This window comes from Zosterops lateralis, assembly GCF_965231275.1.
Source record: "Zosterops lateralis genome assembly, chromosome: 8".
NCBI classification, from domain to species: domain Eukaryota; kingdom Metazoa; phylum Chordata; class Aves; order Passeriformes; family Zosteropidae; genus Zosterops; species Zosterops lateralis.
The window spans coordinates 10,414,532-10,438,410 of NC_139768.1; the positions used below are offsets into that span (position 1 = coordinate 10,414,532).

The 23,879-nt window shown below is 38.4% G+C and overlaps 1 protein-coding gene across 3 annotated transcripts in view; it reads right to left on the minus strand.

The window, feature by feature from the left end:
* Positions 1 to 23,879, minus strand: part of FRMPD2 (FERM and PDZ domain containing 2) — a 52,868-nt gene that overhangs the window by 26,882 nt on the left and 2,107 nt on the right. For all 3 annotated transcript variants that reach the window (XM_083866371.1, XM_083866372.1, XM_083866370.1), the window contains exons 3-23: positions 21,583 to 21,667; positions 18,039 to 18,189; positions 17,471 to 17,542; positions 16,623 to 16,797; positions 16,192 to 16,342; positions 15,957 to 16,095; positions 14,910 to 15,062; positions 13,365 to 13,550; positions 12,301 to 12,457; positions 9,680 to 9,890; positions 8,721 to 8,824; positions 7,656 to 7,754; positions 6,451 to 6,558; positions 6,213 to 6,329; positions 5,518 to 5,753; positions 4,846 to 4,950; positions 3,818 to 3,911; positions 3,222 to 3,307; positions 2,883 to 3,030; positions 1,775 to 1,989; positions 860 to 958 (exon numbers count right to left, since the gene is read on the minus strand). In XM_083866371.1, the coding sequence (XP_083722497.1) occupies positions 860 to 958; positions 1,775 to 1,989; positions 2,883 to 3,030; positions 3,222 to 3,307; positions 3,818 to 3,911; positions 4,846 to 4,950; positions 5,518 to 5,753; positions 6,213 to 6,329; positions 6,451 to 6,558; positions 7,656 to 7,754; positions 8,721 to 8,824; positions 9,680 to 9,890; positions 12,301 to 12,457; positions 13,365 to 13,550; positions 14,910 to 15,062; positions 15,957 to 16,095; positions 16,192 to 16,342; positions 16,623 to 16,797; positions 17,471 to 17,542; positions 18,039 to 18,189; positions 21,583 to 21,667 (2,891 nt within the window). The remainder of the gene's footprint in view (positions 1 to 859; positions 959 to 1,774; positions 1,990 to 2,882; positions 3,031 to 3,221; positions 3,308 to 3,817; positions 3,912 to 4,845; positions 4,951 to 5,517; positions 5,754 to 6,212; positions 6,330 to 6,450; positions 6,559 to 7,655; positions 7,755 to 8,720; positions 8,825 to 9,679; positions 9,891 to 12,300; positions 12,458 to 13,364; positions 13,551 to 14,909; positions 15,063 to 15,956; positions 16,096 to 16,191; positions 16,343 to 16,622; positions 16,798 to 17,470; positions 17,543 to 18,038; positions 18,190 to 21,582; positions 21,668 to 23,879) is intronic.

The window sequence follows — 23,879 nt, forward strand, 5'->3', positions numbered from 1 at the left end:
GTCTATATTTTCTTCATTCCATGGATGTGGATTCCAGACTTGACACCCATGCAACTGACCACAGAAATCAGCCAAGGGCACACTGCAGCAGAGCAGCAGGAGTCAGCTTATTATCTGCAGATGGTTCTGACTCTCATTTCTGTCTGCCTGTGGGTGGCTATAAATCCTGGTGGGACGGGAACAATACCTGGGACATTCTGAATGGAGCAAGAGTAGTGCAAATGCATATTCCTTGTAAAAGTACTTGTTATGTATCCATGAGTTGTGTTCAAGAGGCAGGAGTAAAAATTCTGCCACATCTAATGGCAATGTTTTAGTCTCTGAAGTGTCTATGGTTTGGGGATATTTTTTGTTTGTGTTTTGTTTCCCCTCCTGCAGATTCTGCTAACTATTGATTAGAACCTGAATAATTGGTTGAAACATTATTTCATTTATTTTACTTCATTAAGAAATAGTCTGGATAGGAAAAGTTCTTTATTTTCTTCTCACTTTGTGGAGTTAAAATAGCTGCATTTGAGAATATCTGCAGTTTCTGGCTGAGGATCTGGTAGAGTATTTTTAGAAGCACCACTAGAAGACCTGCTTGGGTAGGTGCTGTTTCACTCCAATGATAGTATAGCAACTCAAAAGTTGTTGGACTGGGAGAAATATATTTCATGTCTGCCAGATTTGTGTTATGTTGGTTGCTAAGAAAATGTCAGTTGAACTCTGCAGGATGAGTTGAAACCAGGAAGGGAAAGAAATGGAATAGAGGGCCTTGGAGAAAAGGGAAAGTTGCCCTAATTAAGACTGCACAGAAAATGTAGTAGTGTCTTTCCAGGTTAACAGAAGCAAGTTTCTGTGAGAAGCTTTGCCTTACCAGAGCAATCTGCTCTATTTCTGGAAGAACACCTTTTGGTGGTCTGCAAAGTAGCAGTGTAACATCTCGAGGAGCTCCTCTTAACAAATGAAGGACATCCTAAACAGAAAGAAGGAATGTTATATTTCTGATGGAACACAGTATATCGAACGTGTCATTTTTACCAAGATGGAGAAAGTTTTTGCTGTGAATGTTACATTTCTGTATTTGTGCCTCTCATATTTATCACTGAAGGATTTTCATACAAATGGACCATAGTTTATATGTGAACATGTATCTAAAGTCAAGTCAGTTCTGTTTACAAACTTCTATTTCACCATCAGGCACATAGGTTTAGGATAATTATTTTCTTTAAGAAAACAGAATTTTCAGGCAAATTCATTCAAACTACATATGGCAGTAACACATCTTTGGTCAATTATTTCAGCATAGTTCCCTAAACTGCCATATTCCAATGAAAAAAAAATAAATCCACACGTAGGCCATTACCATTTAATAGAATTTCTCATTCCAGGTTAAAAACTTACACAGGACTTACCACTCTTGGTAGAAATTTGAATCTGGGGCATTGTATTTAGCATGACATTACAAAGCACAAATGACCACAGGGGTAAAATTGTTCCAATCATGCATAACAGCAACAAAGATTCCAACTAATTAACAACTGGTGTGCATCTAACAATAGCATTCATACACCAGTGGTAGAAACTTATAAATTAAATAGCAGAAGAAATTCGCTGTCAGAATTCATTTAGAAAGGAAATTCTACATAGGAGTTCTAGAGAGATATCCTACATAAAAATCAGATTAATTATATGCAAATTCTGCCTCCCTCTGGTGATAATTAAGTTTAAATGCATTGTCTTTATTAACCTGTTACCCAGATGGGGCCCCAGTAATAATACTTCCTGCTACCTGGTACAGGAGCCCTTTGAGAGGTTTCCCATTCACAGCTAAAATGACGTCTCCAACTTCAATTTCTCCATTCTCTTCAGCTGGCTGCCCTGGAAAGAGTCTTTTGATCCTGACTATAGCTCCTCCAAGGTGTTCACAAGTATCTCCTTCCATCTGCAGAACACTAAATCCAAGGCCTCCAGAATTCTTGGTTAATTTCACTTCAAATGTGTTATCTGCTCAAATCAGAGATTGGAAAAGAAGTTGGAACCATGGCACATGTGCCCCCTGAGGAGCCAGTATAAACCATATTCTCAAAAGACTTTTTCCCTGTGTCTGCAGAAGTAGATCTACTGATACTAAAGTCAAAATAGGGTTTAGGTGTTCCTTTATCTTATGTAATTTTTTAAATCTCAGTCAGAATAGGGAGAACTGGAATCTCTTCCACCACGTGTTCACAGTTTGGCACAAGCCCATTAAGGAGAAAGCTTTTTGTATCAACATAAAGAGATGCACGTTCTATCTTTTTCTGACATTCTTCTCTAAGTGTTACATAAATTTTACTATTCTGTAGCTGCCTGGTATTAGTTTAGGTCTTTCAGTAACCAGCATAATCTAAATTGGAGCTACTGCTCTTTCCAGTGAAGAATGAGAGATGAGGCCTTTCCCAAACACCAGGCTTGTAGCTGAATTCCAGTGTAGAGGAGTAACTGCCCCATGGAAAAGTATAGTTAATACTTAGTGTTTATGAGACAACCTTCAGTAAAAGATACAGCATTTATTTGTTGGCTAAATTCAGTATAAGTGATCTCTAAAGGTGCTTCCTGCCCCAGGGTGCTGTGGAGTACAGACAGGGGTGTCCCCTTGCCAGCCCAGCTTCACAAAGGCTGAGAGAGACAGTATTTATGCCAAGGAAAAATTCAGCTATATCTAGCCACTATAACTCTATGAGCATCAGAAATATTTTGCTCAGAATTGATTTTTGATAATGTCATTAATATAAAATATTATAATTTTATTCAGTATACAGTTTTCCTTCCAACCCACAGAAATTTCATAGAATTATTTTCATTCATTCCCTTCCTGCACATTGTAGGAAGTCGCCCTGAGTTCCTTCTTTATCACTCACCATCTGTCAAAAAGCAGCCGTCCTTGGTGCCATCTGTGAGAGATGTTGCCACAGAAACAACTGCACATTGGTCCTCCTTTCTGTCATTAGCAGTCAGACATGGCTCTGCCAATTGGTAGTTTCCCCTTTCTAGAACCAGTTTGGCAATCTAAAACAGTGATGAGCAGGTTCCAGTTACACAGGACACAGTGAGCCCTAAGTCTTCTTACTTTTCTGTTTAGAGGAATGGGGTTGGAGCAGAGAGGGGGTGGTTCTTTCAGCCAAGCTTGGCTACTGCGCTTCACACTAAGTCCAGTTTAGTCTGCTGGGTATCTTATTGATCTCTGCTGTTGTACAAACCTGGCCAGATTTCTTAAGGTGTTCCACAGCCTGTTTGTGGGTGATGCCACAGAGGCTGATGCCATCCACTTCCAGCAGACGATCACCTGAGGTTAAAAAAAAAAAAAAAAAAAAAAAAAAAAAAAAAAAAAAAAAAAAAAGACATTAAGTCATTAAGTTGCTTTGATGTTCAGATTCAGAGGGTGTAAACATTGAGGCTGCCCATGTTACAATAGATCTTTATGCTTACATGTGTCAAATTAATATTAATTCATAGGAAAGGAATACTGCTTGCTGTACAGCATTCTATAACTAAATTCTATAGCTAAAACATTCCAGGACATTCTGTAAGCAAATACAGTGATAGCATCTGGTTATCACAGTGACAGTGATGTCAGAGTCACTAGCCTCATAGCAGCTACAGAGGGTATCTCTACAATGTTGGTATGAGGCTTCTGTTTTTTAAGTGGGATCCCTACATGTAGTACAGGGACACTGAGGAATGATGGACCATATATTACATTTTGCAGTTGTAACACCTCCAATCCCAAATGTGTTTGATTGTCCACACTAACAGTGAGTTCTGCAGCCCAGGATTTTATTGCCAGACGTGTTACCTATCTTTATTTGTCCATCCTTATCTGCTGGTCCCCTGGGAATAATTGACTTCACATATATCCCGCCATGGCGCACACTGGTGTTAATTCCACCCTGCAAAACATGCCCACAGATTAGAGTCTTCATATATTCTTCCTAGGGTAAAAATCAAAGCAACTTACACAAGCATTGCAAAGTAACTGCTTCAGGAATTACTTTCTTCTTTAAATATTGGAAAAAAGGGGAAGAGGATATTACTCCAAAACCCCATCAAGTTGTAATATACTTCTATAGGCAGTAATCTTATTTTTCTTTTCTCAGGAAAATGCAATGTATTTTTATGTGACTATATAAAAATATTTACAAAATGTTCATAAAGTTTTCCCTATGCTCATATATAGTTTTCACTATGCTTTCAGTTATTCTCTAGCACAGCTTCTAAGCTATGCAATATCCATTCTTCAATTATTAATCTTTCAGACAATATATCAGGCATGGACCTGAAATTGGGCACTCAGAGAAACTCCAGATTAACCTAAGAATCATATTATGTCCATCTACATCCCCTGGCCAAATTCAGATGAAAAAAACAGCCCTTAATTTCTTCTGCAGGCAATGAAATGGCTGTTGCTTCACATTCCATTTCAGCAAAGACTGTAAGGACATCTCAGCCTGGAGGGATAAATTCAACTTAAATATCTAGGACAAGGATTTGTTATCCAAATACAGCAGACAGTTTTCATTGCTCCATGTCTAGTCCTCCCTGACCAAACTCTGCTTTCGGTAGTAGATCTTGTTCTCAAATTGAGTAGGACAAAAAGGGTTTGTACTGCCATGTGTTTTGTGCCAGGACACTTCTTTCACAGATGGTGTGGGTAAGAACCACAGAATGAGCAAAGACAGTATTTCATGCATTCTGTGTCAAACAGTTGGACACTGAGGTTTAAAATGTGCCATGCTAACAGTTTCTCTTTCAGTCTATCTTCTGTCTTTGTTCTCAGTCAGTTAACAATTTGAGAGACAATTAAAGATTAACAGTAACACTTGCAGTAATGCTGATTCCAAAAGTCCCATCTTCTTTAACAAGTTCCACCGTGTAGATTTCCTTTGAGTTGGTTTCTGATGGAGACGGCAAGTGGGAAGAACCAGCTGCCTGTCTCAAAAAAAACCCCAAAAACTTTAATGAGATTACAGCATCTCGATTTAAAAAGAAAGTGGGGGGGAAAGGAATTTTTTAAAAAAAGGAAGAGAGCATATCCAGAAGATGTAAAAGGTTTGATTCTGCTGTCACTGTAAACCTGGAGCGATACCATTTATATCCCTGATGTTATTGGAAGCTTATGCTAATGAAGCTCAACATGCAATCTGTCTAAATGCACATAACCTGAGTATATATAGGGAGGATGTCTAAAAGTAGGATATTAGACACGGCATGTTCTGTGACTGGTTTGAAAACTTAAATATCACAAGAAAATAATCAAAATTTTGTCCCTCCACTGGAAAAGGAAGGAGAATTTCTAAAACATTTTGTAGAACAGTTTCCCCATCTATTCACATATTCCAGACATGTCTATCATTTTGACATTTCCAATGTAATTTATTCCAAGGTTTTCTGTCTCCTTTCCTTCACAGTTACTTTCCCTTCTACATGTATCTGGTATGTTGTTATATGTTGTGTTCTGGGTGTAACATTACTGAGCAGCATCAAAATCTCAGTTACCTCTATATCCAGGCTATCTGCTGAAGGGACTGGCATCCTAGGGCCCAATTTTGATGCTAAATTCCAAGAGAGAGTCTTCTCAGGTTCATCTATATTTGTGTCCTGTTCTTTGGGGAGAGCTGTATGACAATCCTGAATCTTTTTTCTCCCACTGTCTACACAAGAGATCTCAGATCCACTAGTGCTGTTTCCTCTTGATAGATTCTTTTCTTCATTTAATCCTTCTTCATATATGTCTGTAAAGCCATACCAAAATAAGACGTTGAATGCAAATAGCAAGTAAACTGAGAGAAAAATACTGTTATAACCCAGCACAAGAGGACCAAGTAACTTCATATGTCAACTGATTGTGAAATCAGATCTATAAAATGAGTTAGTGTAAAATGGAGCACTGCTATTGTAAGTGTTCAGAAACGTGTGTGCTTCCTCACTGCAGAGGACTATCACTCTCTGGCAGAGAAAGAAATGCCAAAATTCCTTTAGTGCTCAGCAAGGCAGCCCATAAGAGATTTTTCACACTGATGTAGCAGAGACATCACATGATACCTCCTAGAAGTCGACTATTTTAGTGTATGGTTGTTCTAACTGGCAGTCAGTAGCAGGAACATAGTACTACCTCCCAGTGCCCAATAAATATGAGTGTCCTGAGTTAACTATTAGCATCCCAGAGCCAGCAGAGGCATTTGCCTTTATACCTTTGGGTTGAGAGATGATGAGCTCCACTTCATCAGGAGAGTTCTGTATGATTTTAACTGCAGTATTAAATGAAACACCTTCAAGACTAATATTATTCACAGAGATGAGTCGTCCTCCTTAAAAAAAAAAAATGATAAAAGCAAGAGAAAGCACGTCTAAATAAGGAAATAAATCCAGAGTAGCTAACTTTGAACTATGCAAGTATTTTAATTCTAATTAAAAACTACAGAAAATGACCTGGTTTGATATTTCCAGCTCTGTCTGCAGGTCCCCCAGGGATAATTGAAGCGATGAAGATACCAAGGTCTAATTTTCCTACATTTTCTCCTCCAATAATTACAAAACCTGCAAAAACGAGATAGCATGAGAGTGCAAACGCTGGCAGTATTGAAAAAGATTAATCTTAGGAGCACAAAAGGCTCTTACTCCAATGGCATAAGTCTTGTATATGATCTGAAGGATGAGGAGCTTTGATTTACAGCACAGCAAGGTCTTGACTTGGGAGAGCTTTAAACTTACATTATAATTAAAGTGTGCAGGTGACTTTGGTCACTATTTAGATATAAATTAAACAATAAAAAAAAAAACGTTTTCCTGGCTTGGTACTTTTAAAGACTCTAACTACTTTCTTGCATGAGTCATGAACTGAGTGGACCTGTAGCATTTAACATGTGCAGGAGGGAAATGATATAAAAGCTCCTTAGATAAATTTGAATATCATTCTACATCATGGAACCAGGAAACCTGAGGTGGGCGACGTAAACTTCTAATGTAAGAGATCTAAGAAAATTAAATTTATTGTTCAGTAGTTCAGTTTCACTATCCTAACTCTGATTATTGAAATATATTCTTCTCATTGCTATAATAGTTGGGTTTGTGATTAGATATTACACACAGGCCTGCACCATTTATAAATTTGATTTTTAATTGTATTAATGGTAATTTGTGAAACCTGATGGTCTGAACTCATCCACAAGAACCGGACACAGTGTGATTAAGGTATTAGATAACAAAAATATTATCCAAATAACAATCCAAAAGTTGAGAAACGTTCATGCCAAGTTTGTGTAAACATTTTCCACCCCCAAGGGCACCTCCTCTAAGGTCTAAGATAAATAAAATCAGTACATGTGTGTTTCAGATACAAAACTAAAACCATTTTACTTTCATTCTACTCTTAACACTTTGTTTCTTTGGTCTCTGTGGCCTTAGTTAATCTTCTGAAAATACAATGGTATCGATTTATGTGCTTAGTCCTTTTCAGTCTTGGAAATTCTGAGTCCTTCACAAAGATGGACTCTTTGTGAGTACTCTTACTCTATAAGAAGAATAGACAGACTAAAGGAGTTTACAGTCTTGCCCAGCCTGAGTCAGAAAGCATCAGTGTTAGCACCAGGATCTGATATTCCCAGTAACAAACAACATTTACGTTCCTCACTTACCAAATCCATTCTTAGGGTCACGTTTTAGTCTGACACAAATGATTTCTCTTTCTAGACCACTTAGCAAAACTTCCTTTTGCATGGCTGGTGATCCAGGTGCTGCAGAAACAAAACAGCTAGAATAAATGTAGATTAATGCAGGAGACAGTATATTTGTGTATTATGCAAAACTGGAGCTACAAAAATTAATATATATTTAATCCTTAATTTCAACATTACTTTTGAATCAATATAATTCTGGAAGGAAGTTCAAACAAGTCTTCAGAAGTTTTCATTCTTTCAAAAAAACTCTGTACAGAGCTGTGCAAGGTCTTCCTACAATGTTCCTTTTCTGGGTGAATGTATGTTTTTCTGCAATATTTTTAGTAAGATTAAAATATTTAAAGAGTGAGGCATGCAGTGCCCATTGAACTTGAGGGTGATTTGGACACAAAATCTTGTGTGGGCCCTAGCCTAAGGCCCTGTGGGCTCTTTTGGCACCGAAAGTGCAATCCAACCAACACCAATTGCAATAGTGACTCCTTATATTGAGCAATTGTCACGGTGTGTTTAAAGTGCAGTTCTAATTTTTAGGTTGACTAACCAGATAAGCATAGCTTCATATTCCAGAGATTGGCTCCCCATGTGCATGCAGTCTGGCCTCTGAGAGAAAATTAAATATCCAGTCCTTATTGCAGGAAGTGTCATGCAAGTGCAAGAGGAGAGGAAAGACCTGGAGCCTATGCTGTTTCATGCATTATTTATTGATTTGTAGATCTCAGTTTTGAACCAAACAATGGCCTCTGAGCACAGGGATATTGCTCCATGGTACTAAACTACATCCCCGCGGAGCATTAGGCACCATTATAGAATAATTCTATCACAAAGTCCCTTACCACCGAACCTGATGCAGAGCAGGAGTTAAAGGGAAGAAAACAGCTTGTCTTGCTAAACTCTGGATTAGTTTCCAGGATTAGAAGTAAAAAAGGATAGTCTTTAATCTGTCAGTAAAATATATGTTGGTCTCCTTCTAGTGAAACAATAAACATGAAGGGTACTGTCTCTGTTTCTGATTATTATACTCACCACTTATGGTGTTCTGAGCTGAATGGATAGAGAGGAAGTCGTAACTCCTTTGCTTTCCATTCAAATTGATGTGCATTTCTGACTGGGATAGCCCTGATAAAGATCTGCAAGGCAAGAAAGGAAGACTGTGTTACAATAAAAAATCAGAAATGGTATTTAGCACTCTTCATTGTTATTAGTCTGTTCAGAGCCAAGTTGGGAATGCACAGGTTTATAGCCTTTCAGTGAGTATTCTGATTTCTGTGGCATATTTCATTCTAGGGGAGAGGTAATAACAGCTGCCATTAGACCATTCATATGATGACTGATTCCTCCTGTGTTTTGCTCTGAGCTGACTGCAGGTATCAGGAAAACACAGCAGAGCTTCACCATGATTCATTTAGTTCTGCTAAATTTAGTCCACTTAGACAAAACCATGCCTGAAAATTTTTCTGGTAATTCATGTTCTCCTTGACTCTATTCTAACTCTTAGCATTCTAAAAGGCACTAGAATTCATCAAAGGCCTTGAGGCTGCGCAGCTATAGTAACCACCTACACAGGTGATTGCACCAAAACAAAGAGGGAGAAGTTCTTGCGCTGTTCCCTGTGATTTGCACATTTGGACATGGAGGAATCAACTAGGTAATGATCTCTGTATTCCGGATCAAAACCAGCTTCTGATGGTTCTGAATACTGTAATTTCCAGTGAAGATACATAGACATGAAATATTTTACATTAATTCTCCCTCATTTTTATACTTCCCGATAACCCAAATATTAGTTTCTTCTAGAGTCTGGTAAAATTTAAATGTCACTCTTTTTCAAGTTCTTCTTTGTTATTTTATTAACTTGCTACCTGTGTTTGCATTACTGCTGGCACCATGGAGCCCCAGACCTTTTTTGGTGTGACCACAAGAACCAAAAAAAAAAATGTTTATGTCTGAGTCTTCTTACACCCACTCAGAAAAAGCAAACCTACCTGCCAAGATTGCTTTTGTCTCTAGTCCTGTTGTTGGTTTCCACACTGAGGTTATCACAAGATTTGCTCATCATCCCAGCAGAAAGGTTTTCCAGGTTTGCTCCATAAAGCACATTCTCTGAGCGAGACAATCTCTGAATAAGGGCAAGGTGTTCACGCTGAGCTGCATATGCAGAATTTGATTTGTCTATTTCCACAAATTTACTGTCCTCTGAATGAGAAACAAGAGAAGGGAAGAAGCAAAGACAAATCCAGTGATATTATCACATCTTTTTAAGCTCAAAGGAACTTTAAATAAAATCTTTTGAATGTGCCAGAAAAAATATTGACATTACAGATATAGTTGTTCTTTTATCCTTGAGGATACTTAGGCCTTGAGGTGAATAGAAGGAGCTTAGTTTCATAAAAAGTATATGCTGCATTTAGGTTTAATTTCTGTGAATTGTATTACAAATGCACTTTCCACAAAGACAGGTGAAATGTACAGCCCTATTTAATTTAGACCCAAATATTTCTGTAAAGTGCGTTTTGTAAATGATTGGTGTATGAGAAACATTTGTCTTATGAGTCTGAATTATCCAGATTGGTAGTTTCTCATCCTTCACAGGCCCTGCACTCCAGTATATTTATATCCAAGAAGACAGGAACTCTAGGAACACATTGGAACTCTAGGAACACATGCTCTCCAAAGTTCAATGAGACACCAAGGAACTGAGTCATTTGTACAAGTCAAATGGGGACCATCTTGGTGGCAACACATGCTATCCAGTTGTCTACCTTTCTGTGAAATCTACTACTTGCTTAATGACACCTGGGCTCTGCAATATACAAATCTGTCCTCTCAAAAGATTTCATTTTTCTTAAACGAGGTGGTGCTGAAGGAGACATTAATTTATTTAGGTTCTCAGTGGGTGGGCTGGAGAGGGAACTTTGAGGACAGAAAGACAGCAGGCAATTGGAGACACACAGGAAAGTAAAACAAAACCTCCACTTGAAACAGGCTAGCATAAACATGAGCTTAAATTCTGCTTGTACATGACTAAACTCCCGTGTGTTTTCCTAACAAATGGTAGCCTGAATACAGCTTTCTAGAACACTGCTCTGCAGCATTAAATCTAAGTTCCCTCTTTCCTCAGTGGCTTTGATCAGAGGCATTTCTTAAGGCATCAGAAGGCTTAACAGTCCAGAGTATGAGTGCAGTATTAGTGCAGCCTGGTAGCTGCCACGGTGATTCTGAAGTAGAGGGATGCTTCAGCTTTTGAAGTGATGGTGACTTATACATCTGAACAGTGCATTGGAGGCAGAAGCATGCAGAAAGAGCCTCATAACCTCTTCCAGCCTCACTGTGGTGCCAAAGGCAGAATTTTGAACTACTGTCTGTCACTGCCTTTCTAAGCTTATTTTCTGGGACAGCAAGCACACACTGAACCCCAGAACCTGCAGTCACGTGTGCTTGTGTAAGTCTGGCTTGTTTCTGTGATTTGGTGTACTTGTAATCAGTACTTGGGTTATAATTTTCTTAGCTCTCAATAATTTTATTCTCTTATATATGGAATGTAATTTTTAAGATAAATTACCACAAGCAAATGTGACACAGGAAACTGTAAGATGCACTATTAGGAGTCATCTGAATGTAATAAAGCACAGTCCCACTAAATTATGTTAGAAGCTGGAGATGTCAAACAACAAACATTTAGGCTCAAGATGACTTGAACCTAAATGCCATCCTAGAGCCTTTTTCCATGGTAATTTTGTGCAAAAAATCCACCTTTCATGAAACAATTTTAGTGGTAAAGAGGCAATGTATCAATCATGCTGTTACATTCCATGGTCACCAACACTTCTAGAGTTTTACTACAGAAAGGAGCATTTCAGCAGATAAGGCATGACACTTGATTCTCCTGCAGTGACTCACCAGGTCAAACACTCAGGGGTTGTAAATGACCATGGTTCTGTTGAAGGCAGTGGATGAGCTAGTGAAAATTCATGTTGCTCCACTGAAGTCTAGAGTGATGACAGTTGTCAGCTTAGGCTCTTATTTCTTGTGTGCCCCGGTTTCCCCATAATAATCCACACCCATCTTTACAGAATATGCTGAGAACTGTGGATGAGATGTGCTGTGTACCTGCCCTGGATGGAGCAGAATCTTGTCTCAGAAACTGTGGAAAATCTGAAGCCTGAGGAGGTACTATTCATATCTTCCACAGACATAAGATAAGAGGTGCTAGCAGCTATATAGTTAAGTGGGTATGACTCATGTGTCTTTAGTGGTTTAGTGGTTTTGTCCTGGGGCTGAACCATTGGATTGCAGCCCTGTCTTAAGCAAAATAACTAAGTTCAGCTCCAGCATGTCTGGGCACTATTATAGTTTTAATTTGTGTGGAACATTTTTCAGGTTACATTTGGGGTACATTTGCCTACTAACATGTATGTGCCAAATTAGACTTAATCAGACAAATCAGGCTCTTCTAACTTTCAGTGTAGTAGAAGACATTGTTTTCCAACTGAAGCAGAGTGAAACTGAGGTGGTAGATTCTAATTCTCAGATTTGGTGCATGTACCTTACCTAAAACATAACCTTGTCCTATGGTCCCAGTAACAAAAGTGCATTTATAGCTCACCTGATGAAATTTGCCGAAGTTGCCTAGAATTCATCTGTGCATTGAATTTGTGCTGGGCAGAGCAGAGGTCCAGTAGGTATTTACATGTCTTTGCTGTGTCAGTAATGAAGGTGTGTTTCTTGCCACTGAAGCTGCTTTCAATCATGAATTTTTTTCTCTGAAGGGAAAAAAAAAAGCACAGGTTGCTTCATATATCAGTCATTACTCTGAGGCATTGACAGTTCATTTATATAATCTTGTTGGTTTGTTCAGTTGTATTTATGCCTGACTGCATCCCTTTTGCATGCAGTAAGTGTCTGTTGTAAATTCAGCACTTGTAAGCCAGATGTCTGTCACTGGGATCATAACTCTTCTATGTCGAAAGTCAAGAGCCTTAGGACATTGAATGCATTGATAGCAGGTTGCTGAAACTGCAGGATTTGGTCCTAAAGACCTTAAAATTATTAAACAAATTTAATATGAAAAGGAACATATCTTCAAGGGGGAGAAGGACCATTTTTGGAGAGCAAACAAGCTGGGAAATATGTGATTCAATATGACACCTAAATCACACAACAGTACATTGATATACCTCTAATGTCAAAATGACATTTAGAAATGGGTCACAATCTCATCACCAATACTGTTTTGTTAGCAGACATCAATATACTAAGATATGAGGATGTGGATAATGAGATCTGGAAAGTGGAAGGCATGGTCCCATGACCTGATGTAGGCAGAAAAACAGAAGAAAAGAGCAGTAAGGACAAGAGAGGAATGATCATGGAATATGCCATGGAGAAATTTGGAATAGTGTCTGTAATAGTCAGCACCAGATTGTTGAGTTTTATAGTAATTTGTCTTTGGCCTCAGCATAAATACTACAGAACTATACCTCACAAAAAATTCAGTATCTTCATATCCACATCCAGATCCAGCTTGGATTTTAAACTCTTTTCGGAATGGACTTACTTGTACAGAGTTATTCTAATTCTCTCTATGAATGCACTAAATTTATCAAAGCAACAGGAAGAAAGGCAGTAAAGTAGTAGAGTAGAGAAGAGATTCAGTTAGTTCCAACTCACATGAGCTGAAATTCTCTCTGTTTCACGCCACTGGAATCTTAAACTGGCAATTCTTGTGTGATTTTTGTTCTCATAGACAATGATGCCTTTGGCACAGATTCCCAGGATGATGTCCCCTTCTGTCCCTTTCTTCTCTTGGGATACACGATAGAATAACACTCCATATTCAGGAAGTTGCTGAGTCACCTGTAGAGAAAAAGTGCTTTTACCATGCCTTACTCAAAATGATTAATGGGAAGAAAATTAGGTAGATGGAGGAGAAAATTCTTTTGAGTGTCTGAGGAACCAGTGTCTATCCCTGCCATCTAACCGTGCAGGGGATATTCTGAGGAACTCACCCAGAGGTTCTGGGGGTTCAGGCTTGTCTTTCTACCTCCTGTACTTGGCCACAAAAAGGTTAAATGTGACTCAGACACTTTACAGAACTACGGAATATGATTAGGATTTACTGTCTGGTCTGCAGACCAATATGTGTTTATCCTAAAACCTTATATTTTCTTTCTGGGAAGCTACTGTAGAATCCTCAAATGACTTTTCAATTGTGAACAGAGATTTCCAGTGACCAAAATAAAACACTTTAAGAAAATCTGTTTTTTCCAGAAAGTAACTATAATACAAATGTTCAGGTCCTGAAAACTGGGGCATCTATAATCACTAGCTGAATCTGGGTTTTAATTTTTAATCCCTTTCATATTTGGAATTTTCATGTTCTTGCCATGGGGTCTGTCTTTCTCACTTTGTATAATGTGTTGGCTCCTTCTACAGACTTATTCATTGAAACAGATACTAACAAAGCTGCTTTTCTTCATTGGATTTGCCATGCATGATGGGACTGTCATTAAGGCTAAGCTTCAATCTATTTCTTCAATTGCACTGACAGTGTTAGATGAGGAACTAATATAATGAAATAGCAACTAAAGTAAAATGATGCTATAAATAACAGCATGTGGCACTGCAGCAAAATGACTACTGGTATTTAATGACTACTGGTATTTATCCATTATCTAGTCCCTGGTATTTTTCATCTAATCAAAAGCAGAGAGGTTTGGGGAGAAAGAGAAATTAGCAGGGAAAAAGTTAAATCCTGCGTCATCATTACACTTTAGAACACTAGAGAAATAGTCAAGTGAGAAAATATTTCTGATAACTCCTTTCTCACTTCCAGGGTTCACAGATATTTTTAAGCAAACAATCACTACATGTTTAGAAAGTGGCTGAACAGCCGCTGTAATTTCAGAAGTCAAAAAAGTGTTTATTCTCATGTTTTATAATCTTCTGGAGCCCAGACATGTTGGTAACATGCCAAAAATTTACATCAAGCCTTAGAATGCTGCAAATACACCAAAAAGTGTTATAAAAACTCTCAGTGATAAGTGACAGTATCTACAGCAGAATGAAATTCTGCAGTTTTTTGTTGACTATTCATATTTTTTCACCATATCTAAAATCCTCTGTATTAGGCAAGAAAAAAAAAAAAAAAAGGTAAATAGAGAGGGGCTTTCTACCTCAAAATTAATAAATAGTGTTTGAGGTATAGTAAGTTACCTTTAAAAATTCTAGTTCAGCTTCATCCTCAAATAGGGAGCGGTTCATACGATGTAACTTAGCAAGTTCTCTCTGTACATATGCCAGGGTCATCTTCTCTATTCGACTTGCTGGAACGTAGTCTTCAACACGAAAATAGCTCTTTCCATGCATCTGTGGTGGAAAAAAATGGAAAAAACAAAGAGATAGGAGCCTGTTGTTCTTTTTTGACTTTTCTTATTCATTGCGTTTCGTTTTCAGGGTGACCCATCTGCAAAAGTCACCCTGCTGCCATTTCCCAAAGGAAAGTGGGAACAGCACACAGTGTCCTGACAGCCAAACTGCCTCTTGTCCCCGTGCTCAGGCAGCTGCTCAAAGCACACACCACTTCTTTGGGCAGAGGGGGGAAAGGAGCTGGGCCTACAGGTGTGTCCTGCACTTAGAGCTGACAGCTACAGCTGCATCTGTACAACCTACAGCAGGGGGCCCATTGCCATGATAGATCTGACTACATGGATCAGACCACTCAGAGTTCAATTAACAGAGCTACACTGATTTACATAGCTGAAGGTATGGAAGACAACATAAATGGGTGTTTTCTATACACCTGTAAACTAGGACAGCTAGTTCAGATATACAGAGACCTCCCTGACTTTGCAGCTCGTGGATCTGAGCCTACACATAAAATAGCTGTGAATTCTGAAGTGCTCCTTTGCTTTTCTCTTCCCTATTTACTAATCTCTTTAAACCCCTCCACACATTCAAGCTGGGCCTGTGTTGGAAACTTTCTACAGATTTTCTGGAGTTTTAGGATATATTATCAATTATGAAGGACCTAGACTCTCTCATCATTCTGCCATATTTCCTGGCAAATTCACCTCGCCCATTACTACTCCATAATCAGAAAAGATGTTGTAATTTTTAAAATTAAGTCTGAAGGACTTATCTGGAAGACTTAACTGAAGTATTCTGTTATTCACATTTCTTCTTTAAATGCTATGTGACAAACAAAAATTGCAAAAGTTGTAGAGAGAGACCTCTGAGAAATACTGCATTATTTCTCCACACCTCAGCAGCGTAATTGCCAAGCTCTGCCTGTAGAGCCAAAGCGCCGAGTTTCAGAGCAGTCTCATCACTGCAATATAATCGCTCCTCCAAAATATCTTTACGAAGCTGCAGGTAAAACTGATGCCTTGTCAAGCCGTGCCTGGAACAGAGAAGGGTTTAGGAACTCAGGAGGAGCTTTGAATGGTATCCCTAAATGCTACTGCTTTTCCTTCAGTCAGCAGAACTGTGCACTTACTGAATAACATTGAAGTGGTTGACAAAGAATTTTATCCTTAGAAAGAGTGTGAAATTAATGATGGACATTTTCTTCTTGGGTTGGTCATTCCAGCCATCTGGGGCCACTTTGTAGAGTTTGGTCTCCTCATCCAAAAAGAAGAATTCTTTACCTGAAATGAGAAATTTGGGTTGTGTGATAAACCTGGATATACTCAGCAGCTTTAAGCTCTGCTGTCTTTATAGAGTGCATCACTAGCAATAAAAAATAAAATGGATTGGGGATGTCAGCTGAGATTTACTTCTCTGTGTCATGATTTAACTTATTGCTCCTTTGATGGAGAACTTAGGACAATATGTAATTTTTGGATTACAAATGTTAGTTGCTGGATTGGTATGAACTACAGAGGCATTGAGGCACAGGGCTGTCATGGTACTTAGTTGTTTCATTACCTTTCAGGTAAGCCAAGCCAAAGTAGAAATGTTCCACCAAGTTTGCATACGCCACCACGGTGTTGAAAACATCTCTTGCCTTGGTCTTGATGTCACATTGCACCTCAAGGCACTGGCCATTGAGTAGAATCACATTGAGATCCCTTTGGGACAAATATGATTTCCCTTTTTTAGTCTAAGAACACACAAGAAAGAATGAAGAATGAGTACTGAGTACAAGCAATGCAAGTTCCACAGCATGTTATTACTGAGGCCCACTAGTAGCCTGGCTCTATACAATCTGATGGAATTGGTCACAACACCATGCTAATCTCTGTCTCCCTTCTCATAAATTAATATCACAAACATTTCTAATTTTTTAAAATCCAGAGAACCACAACAAAACAGCTGAGCATACTCAAATTCTAAAGTCACCAGGGTTAGTCTAGATTTGGAGCTAAGTCCAAATTCACTTTGCCCTCATTTTTCCTGCTGTCTGCTGTCAACTTTCTACCTTATCTTAATGAAACACAAAGTATGTGCTTGTAGGCTGGAGAAGTCCCATAGATTGGAACTAGACGTCATGTTGCAGATTTGCTGTACAGTCTTTGTCTCAAAAATCTGGGGCTAAAGTGAGCATTCTTAGCTGAGAAGGATAAATTAAGCTTTTTTAGCACCAACAGAAATAACTAAATAGCACTAAGAATTAAAGCACATCCTTTCAAGTCTCAATATCTCTGCAGGAACCCTAACTTGTTTTGAGAGGAGGACATGGAAAGAATACTGGGTTGAGACTCAGGTGCAACTTACAAAGAGCCCTGACTAAAATGTCACTGGATAATTTCTAAATTGTTAAAGTTCATACTTACCACAATTGATCCAGGTAGCTGTAAGGTCACTGGTGGTTCACTAGCCAAAATAATAAATTCTGGACCTGAAAACTGCAATTTAGAAATTTAGTAAGTCTTCCTAATGGAATGAAGATCCCAAACACAAGTATCAATGAAACCCATTTCTGCTGATCTGTACAGACATGTGTTGTAGAAAAAATTACGTCCTTTGAGCACCATTGGCTGGAAAATGTTTGGGTTAAGTGTCTCTGTAATTTTTTTTTTGCTTTTCTGAAGCTGCTGTCAAAGTGGTTGGTGAAAAAATCCATATGGGATTTCATGCTTTGAAGAAATCACATATGTAGGTCAGAGGGGGTTCAGTTATCAGCTTTTGAATAGTCTTTATGGACAATTGCTTTTTCTGCCTTCAGTTCTGACAGCACAATTGGATCATGCCTAATTTTGAATCTGTCAATTTAGAATACTAATCTAATAAGATAACTCAGTAGCTAATATGCATATCACTACCGAACAAAAATTAGATGAGAAGCTTCTCTTTAGTGATATTTACATTTTGAAATCAGCTTATATGTTTTTCATCATTCACCTTTTCCTTCCTGTGGAACAAACATTTCTGTGATGCAGCAGCTGCTGAGTAGTCCTTTGTAGACACAGAGAAGGTGGAGCCCAAGCTCAGCAGGTTCTGTCGACTGTTCTTCTGAGTTCCACCTGGGATTTCTTCTACAGCACTCACCGACCTTTAAGGGAAATGTCATAGTGAGAAAAACATTTAACATGCAATCAACACAACACCAACTTGGGGACAGACAGCTTAAGGTACAGTAACTACTGGAATACTATGAAGTCCAGAGCAATGTCTGTTATAAGCTCCTCAATGTTTCTTTACAGAAAAAAAGAAATAATTTAACAGGAGTAATACTACTGGTGCCCTTTACAGATAAATCTAAACTCTGCTTTGATTCAATAGAGTCAGGTTTGTTTCTTTTTTCATTTGGTGATCCAGATCCAGCTGGTTTAAGTTTGGTGAAGCCAACAGGCAAAGAGTGTAGCCCCATTCCCTTCTGGGAATTCTACAGGATGAAGCAAATTCCTCCTTTATTATTTTCTCAAGAAAAAAGCTTCAGAAAACCTTAATATTTGTTGTTACATTATTCAGAATTTTCCAAGAATGGGAATTAAATTATTTGAATACTAATTCATTAGGATAAATTAATGTCCTAGGGAACTGAGGGAATTTTCAATTTAATTAAGAAAAAGGTGTGTGAAATTTCAGATCAGAAAGCTGTTCTTGTACTATAATTTTAATGCAGAAAGTAATGGCGTTTTCTATGTGAGCAGATGTGTATCCTTAGAATAAACTTCAAATATACTACATACTAAATGAACAAATAATGATTATGTGGTTCAGAAGTAGGGGTTTCGTTGAGGTGGATTTTTATTAATTGTATTTTTTCAACAAAAGCCAAAGACACATGGAAGCTTTTCCATTATCCCAAAGTTTCATCCTTTTCTTTTGCACATTGCAGACTTACTTCAGGAAACTATTCAAGGATTTTCTGAAAGTTTTTAACAAATTAACTGGAGTAGTTTCTCATCTCTTCTGCCTAGTATCCAATAACAAGGAATGTGGGAGTGGTTCAAAACTACAGTAGGTGGGGTCCAGAGATGATGTTAGGAGCCATTTTTTTACTTAGAAGGGGGCCAAACACTGGAACAGACTTTCTAGAGAGATGGTCACTGGTCCAAGCCTGTCAGCTTTTAAGAGGCATTTGGAGGTGCCCTTAATAACATGCTTTAACTTTTGATCAGCCCTGTAGTGGTCAAGCAGTTGGACTAGATAATTGAGTCTCTTCCAATTGAATTCAACTCTTCTCTTCTCTTCTCTTCTCTTCTCTTCTCTTCTCTTCTCTTCTCTTCTCTTCTCTTCTCTTCTCTTCTCTTCTCTTCTCTTCTCTTCTCTTCTCTTCTCTTTCTCCTCTTCTCTTTTCTCCTTCTCCTTCTCCTTCTCCTTCTCCTTCTCCTTCTCCTTCTCCTTCTCCTTCTCCTTCTCCTTCTTCTTCTTCTTCTTCTTCTTCTTCTTCCCTTCTTTCACATAAGAAATGTGGCTCAAAATTACTTGAAGTGACCTTTGTGAGCAAAAAAGTATTATTAACTCAAAATCCAAGATTCTTTGTTAAGAAGGCTTTCTTATCCTGTGGAAAACACTTCCTGTTAGGTGAGAGATGCCAGATTTGACAGTTGTGTGTTCCTTAGATATAGACCAGAGCCTTGCTTGTGAGATTCACTTTGTGACATGTAAATTATGTTAATTGGGCAGCCTACAGAATGAGCATGATGATATTAGTAAGCTTTATATATAGTAAACCCATCACTAATTTTTGTGTTGGTTGTACTCCTACATGGGAAACTGGTGATTTCCAAAGTAATTTCCACTCCACTGTGTCATGGTACTTGTAATAGGATGGTGACTATGGTAGAAATTCGGTTGCAGATGTTTACAACCAGGAGTGGGGTTTGCAGTCCTTGAAGTTCTATGGGAAACAGCTTGCTGGAAATTTGGAGAACAGAGTTCATCTTTCAGCAGAGGAGGGGAACTTTTATTCTTGGCAGCATGATTTTAGATCAAGCATATTAAGATCATATTCAGGTTGTTAGTCAGAGGCATGGCAATTGCTCTGAAGTACTCAGTAAATAAATCCTCTGTCACTCGTATAACTGCTAGATATATGATGCATATATAAATGTCTGTGAACACACATATAAATGTATGTCTGTGTAGTCAGACAAGTAGACAGAGACTTCTTTCTTGACAAAATCCTGCAATCTGCTTTTAGATCTCTCTTGTTGCAGTTTTACAGGTGTACTGGGATATCTCATACTGCCCAGATTATCATGGCTGATTTATCAGGAAGTTCAAACTGTTTACTCAGGACACATTTAATTGGGAGTTGATCTAAATTGAGCATTTCCTGTGGGCCTCAATTATTTGTGTCATGGTTAAAAGAAGAAACTCCTGTTTAACTGGGTCAAGAACCCAATTTAAATGGGATGTCTATAGGGATTACATGGTGCTTAACTATGGGATTCTGGTCTTTGTGGTGCCTAGAGGCTGACAGTACTTACATCTCTTTTTTGTTTGGAAACAACCATGATTATAGCTGCACTGTGCTAACACCCAGTCTAGAAAACCCTTGTTTGGCAGCAGTGGTGTTTCCCTGGCTTTTGAAAAGGAGTCAGTATCACTTGTACACTTCCCAGTTTTCTTTGTCAGTGTCTACAGGGCTGCTGGCAGTGCCATGGCTGAAACAAGGCTAATCCTCATGACAGAGCAGAGGTCTTGTGTCCCTGGGTTAGCTGCAACTCTCCAGCAAAGTGGCAGTGCAGGGCTGGATATGACTGACACAAGTTGAGAAACCAATCTAAGGAGTGAGGTGGAAATGCAAATTAAAATTATGCATTATATACATGGTCTGACATAACCACTCCAGAACACATAAGGTGTGACAGCCCTTTAAAGTGACAGCAAGGCAAAATCTGAATGTGGAGAAATGAAGACTCTGACAGAATGCCTTGACAGGGAAAGCAATGACTATTCATACCTTTTCAAAAGATTTTTCCCTTCATAAAATTATATGATTATTATGGTTAGAAAAAGACCTCTAATAACTTCAAATCCATCCTTTCACAGTCTCTGTGGAGCAGCTTCTCAGTAGTTTCAGTCACAGAGGGCTAGTGCTAGTTCCCTGCCTGGTGGAGACACAGCTGGGGGCAACTGTTCTGGGAGGTGTGTGGCATCTGGCAGGACACAGGAGTACAGAATAAATGTGGAAATCCTGAATTTGCTTGGTTTTTTATGGGTTGTTCAGGGCCCAAATTCCATCTCACTAGAGCTTTTGGACCATTCCACTTGGAACACTTGATTAAGTGTAGGTGAACATTATTTATTTATTGTAAATAAGAGAATATTGTGTATTCATAAAGTTATTTATTCTATATGAATAGTATCTATTATCAAAACAGGCTCAGATGGCAATTCAGGCATTTTCTGACACTGGCATTGCCACACTAGTTGCTGGCTTCACTTGGTTATGAAACAGGTTCCATCTTATAAAAATCTGAATTGAGTTTACCTGTTTATGAAGAGCTTGTAGCTGCTTTGTGTCCTTGACCCACTAAGTGTGGTGTCACATGATCTCTGTGTCTCTGGAACTCTTCCTGAAATAAATAAAGGAAATTTCAAAATTCACACAATAGTAGCAGCGCTCAGCATCAGATGTTGGGACAATTACAACAAGGAAGAAATTTAGACTGGCAACTTCCCCTCTTGTGTCCTCACTTGGACGTGATAAATGGCTATTTAATAAGGTTAATGAACACTACACCAGCAGTATTCCCAGTTCCCTAGTTATTTTTACTTCCTCTTCATAACCCTTTATGTGAATGTAATTTGGAAAACAGTTATGTAGGTACAATGACTGTCATTTCCATCTGTATGGGGGTAATTTGTGAAACAGCTTGTTCTCTTCAGAAATTATGCCCAATTTTTGTTCTTCTATTTTCAGGTGTAAAATGGGCAGAAAAAGCCATGAAACTTCTCTGGCTTAATAAGAGTAGAATATGAAATCAATGAAATGAAAATTATTGTATCTATTCCACTGGTTACTTGCTATGTTAAATATATTCTGAATGTTTTTACATAATAAAACCATGGTGGGAGTAGTGGATGGTTTGTGGGTCCTTAGCAAATAAGGATTGCATTGTTTTTCACCTTCAATCATCTCTATTGCTACAGAATTTACAGGTTTTGCTTTGTCCAAATACATGAAGGTTGGAACTTAGAGGCAGAACCAGAGAGGGTTATGCCAGTTCTATGAATGTTTCTTGTATCAGGGGAGATGTTTGAAATCTTTAGGGAAGGGTGAGAAGGTTAAATTTTTCTTCACTTGGATCATTTCATTGATCTTGTTTGGAGAATTGCATATCACACTATTACATAAACAGCATGATAGAGGTGGTAAGATAAGCTGTGCAGAAGCAATCATTTAGATAAAACACTCATGCACTGCGCCCTGAGATTTCACTCTGAATTCCAACATGAAAATGTGACACTGAATTCTAGTGTACCAACCAACCAACTGCAATTTTGTAACCTAGAAAATCTACAGTCACATTGCTAAAATAAGCATAAACATGTGGGGTTTTTTCAAGCTGCAGATGGTAGTGACAAAATGTGAGATTTGAGATAAGCTAGTTACCAAAGTTAAGATTCAGTCCTGTGTTCTGAAACTACATGCTTTTTAATGGGAAAACCTTACAAAATTCTCTGCTTGCCCTGTGGTTTTCACATAATTGCAAAAATATATTTTGACAAGCAGATAAAATTCTCCTTAGTCTTTCTATATCAGCTGTCACAGTAGTGGGACAACTTGGCTACTTTCAGTGGCCAGAATGCCATGCTTTGATCACAAATCTAGCACCTACCTGACATTAAATTAACATGTATTTTTAAAAGAAGTTGATCCTGTAGACTTACTATATGTTAAAGGAGCTTCTAAAGTAGAATTTTGATAGAGATATTGATCTCCTTTGATAATGGTGCTCTACTAGATGGTAATATTTATTTTCAGAGAGGAATGCTTTTTAAAAAAATATTTTATGAAAGAATGTTTGTGACAAACAAACTCTCACATTCTGTGTTTACTCAGGTATTTTTAGAATCTTGTCTTACAAATTCCTGGGTATGAACTGCTATCAGTGTTTCAGTGGAGACTGAGACATGCGCAAAGTCACTGGAATGAACCTTTGTCAAGTTTATGACCAAAATAGTTTTTTTTTTAGTACTTACAAATCAGGCTTCTATTCTGAGTTTGCCTTCACTACATGTGCCTGTGGCTGACACGTATGTGTCACTCAGGGAGCAGCTGCAGTCTCAGGTTTTATTGCTGCTGGCTTTGACTGCAATTCTGGAGCTTCAGAAAAGCGCCTTGCAGGAGGAGAGCATTAACATGAGCAGCCTCACTTTTCTCATCCTTGGGTTGAGGGCTTAGGAGTGAGAGGCTATGACACGATTTTTTATTTTTTTTTCCCCAGGATGTGGCCAATTTCTGAATTATGTCCTCATAGAACATTCACTCTTTGGTATTATATATAGGTTCAACTGATTTCAAAGCTGACATCTTGACATTGCCCACCATATGCATTTATGGGGTAGCCCCACCTTTTCTGTGCCAAGACCCCACGTGCTAAAAAGACAATATCAGGCTTTGTGATCTGCTGAACAACTTTACCTGGCAAAGGGGGCATGAAGCAAGAAAGAGGTGATGGGGCTACATGGTAACTGTGTAGCTTTACAGTAGGAGACAAGTGAAAAAGAATCTAATATAAAAGTATCTTTCTTCTCTACAACTTAGCACAAATACACCTCCTC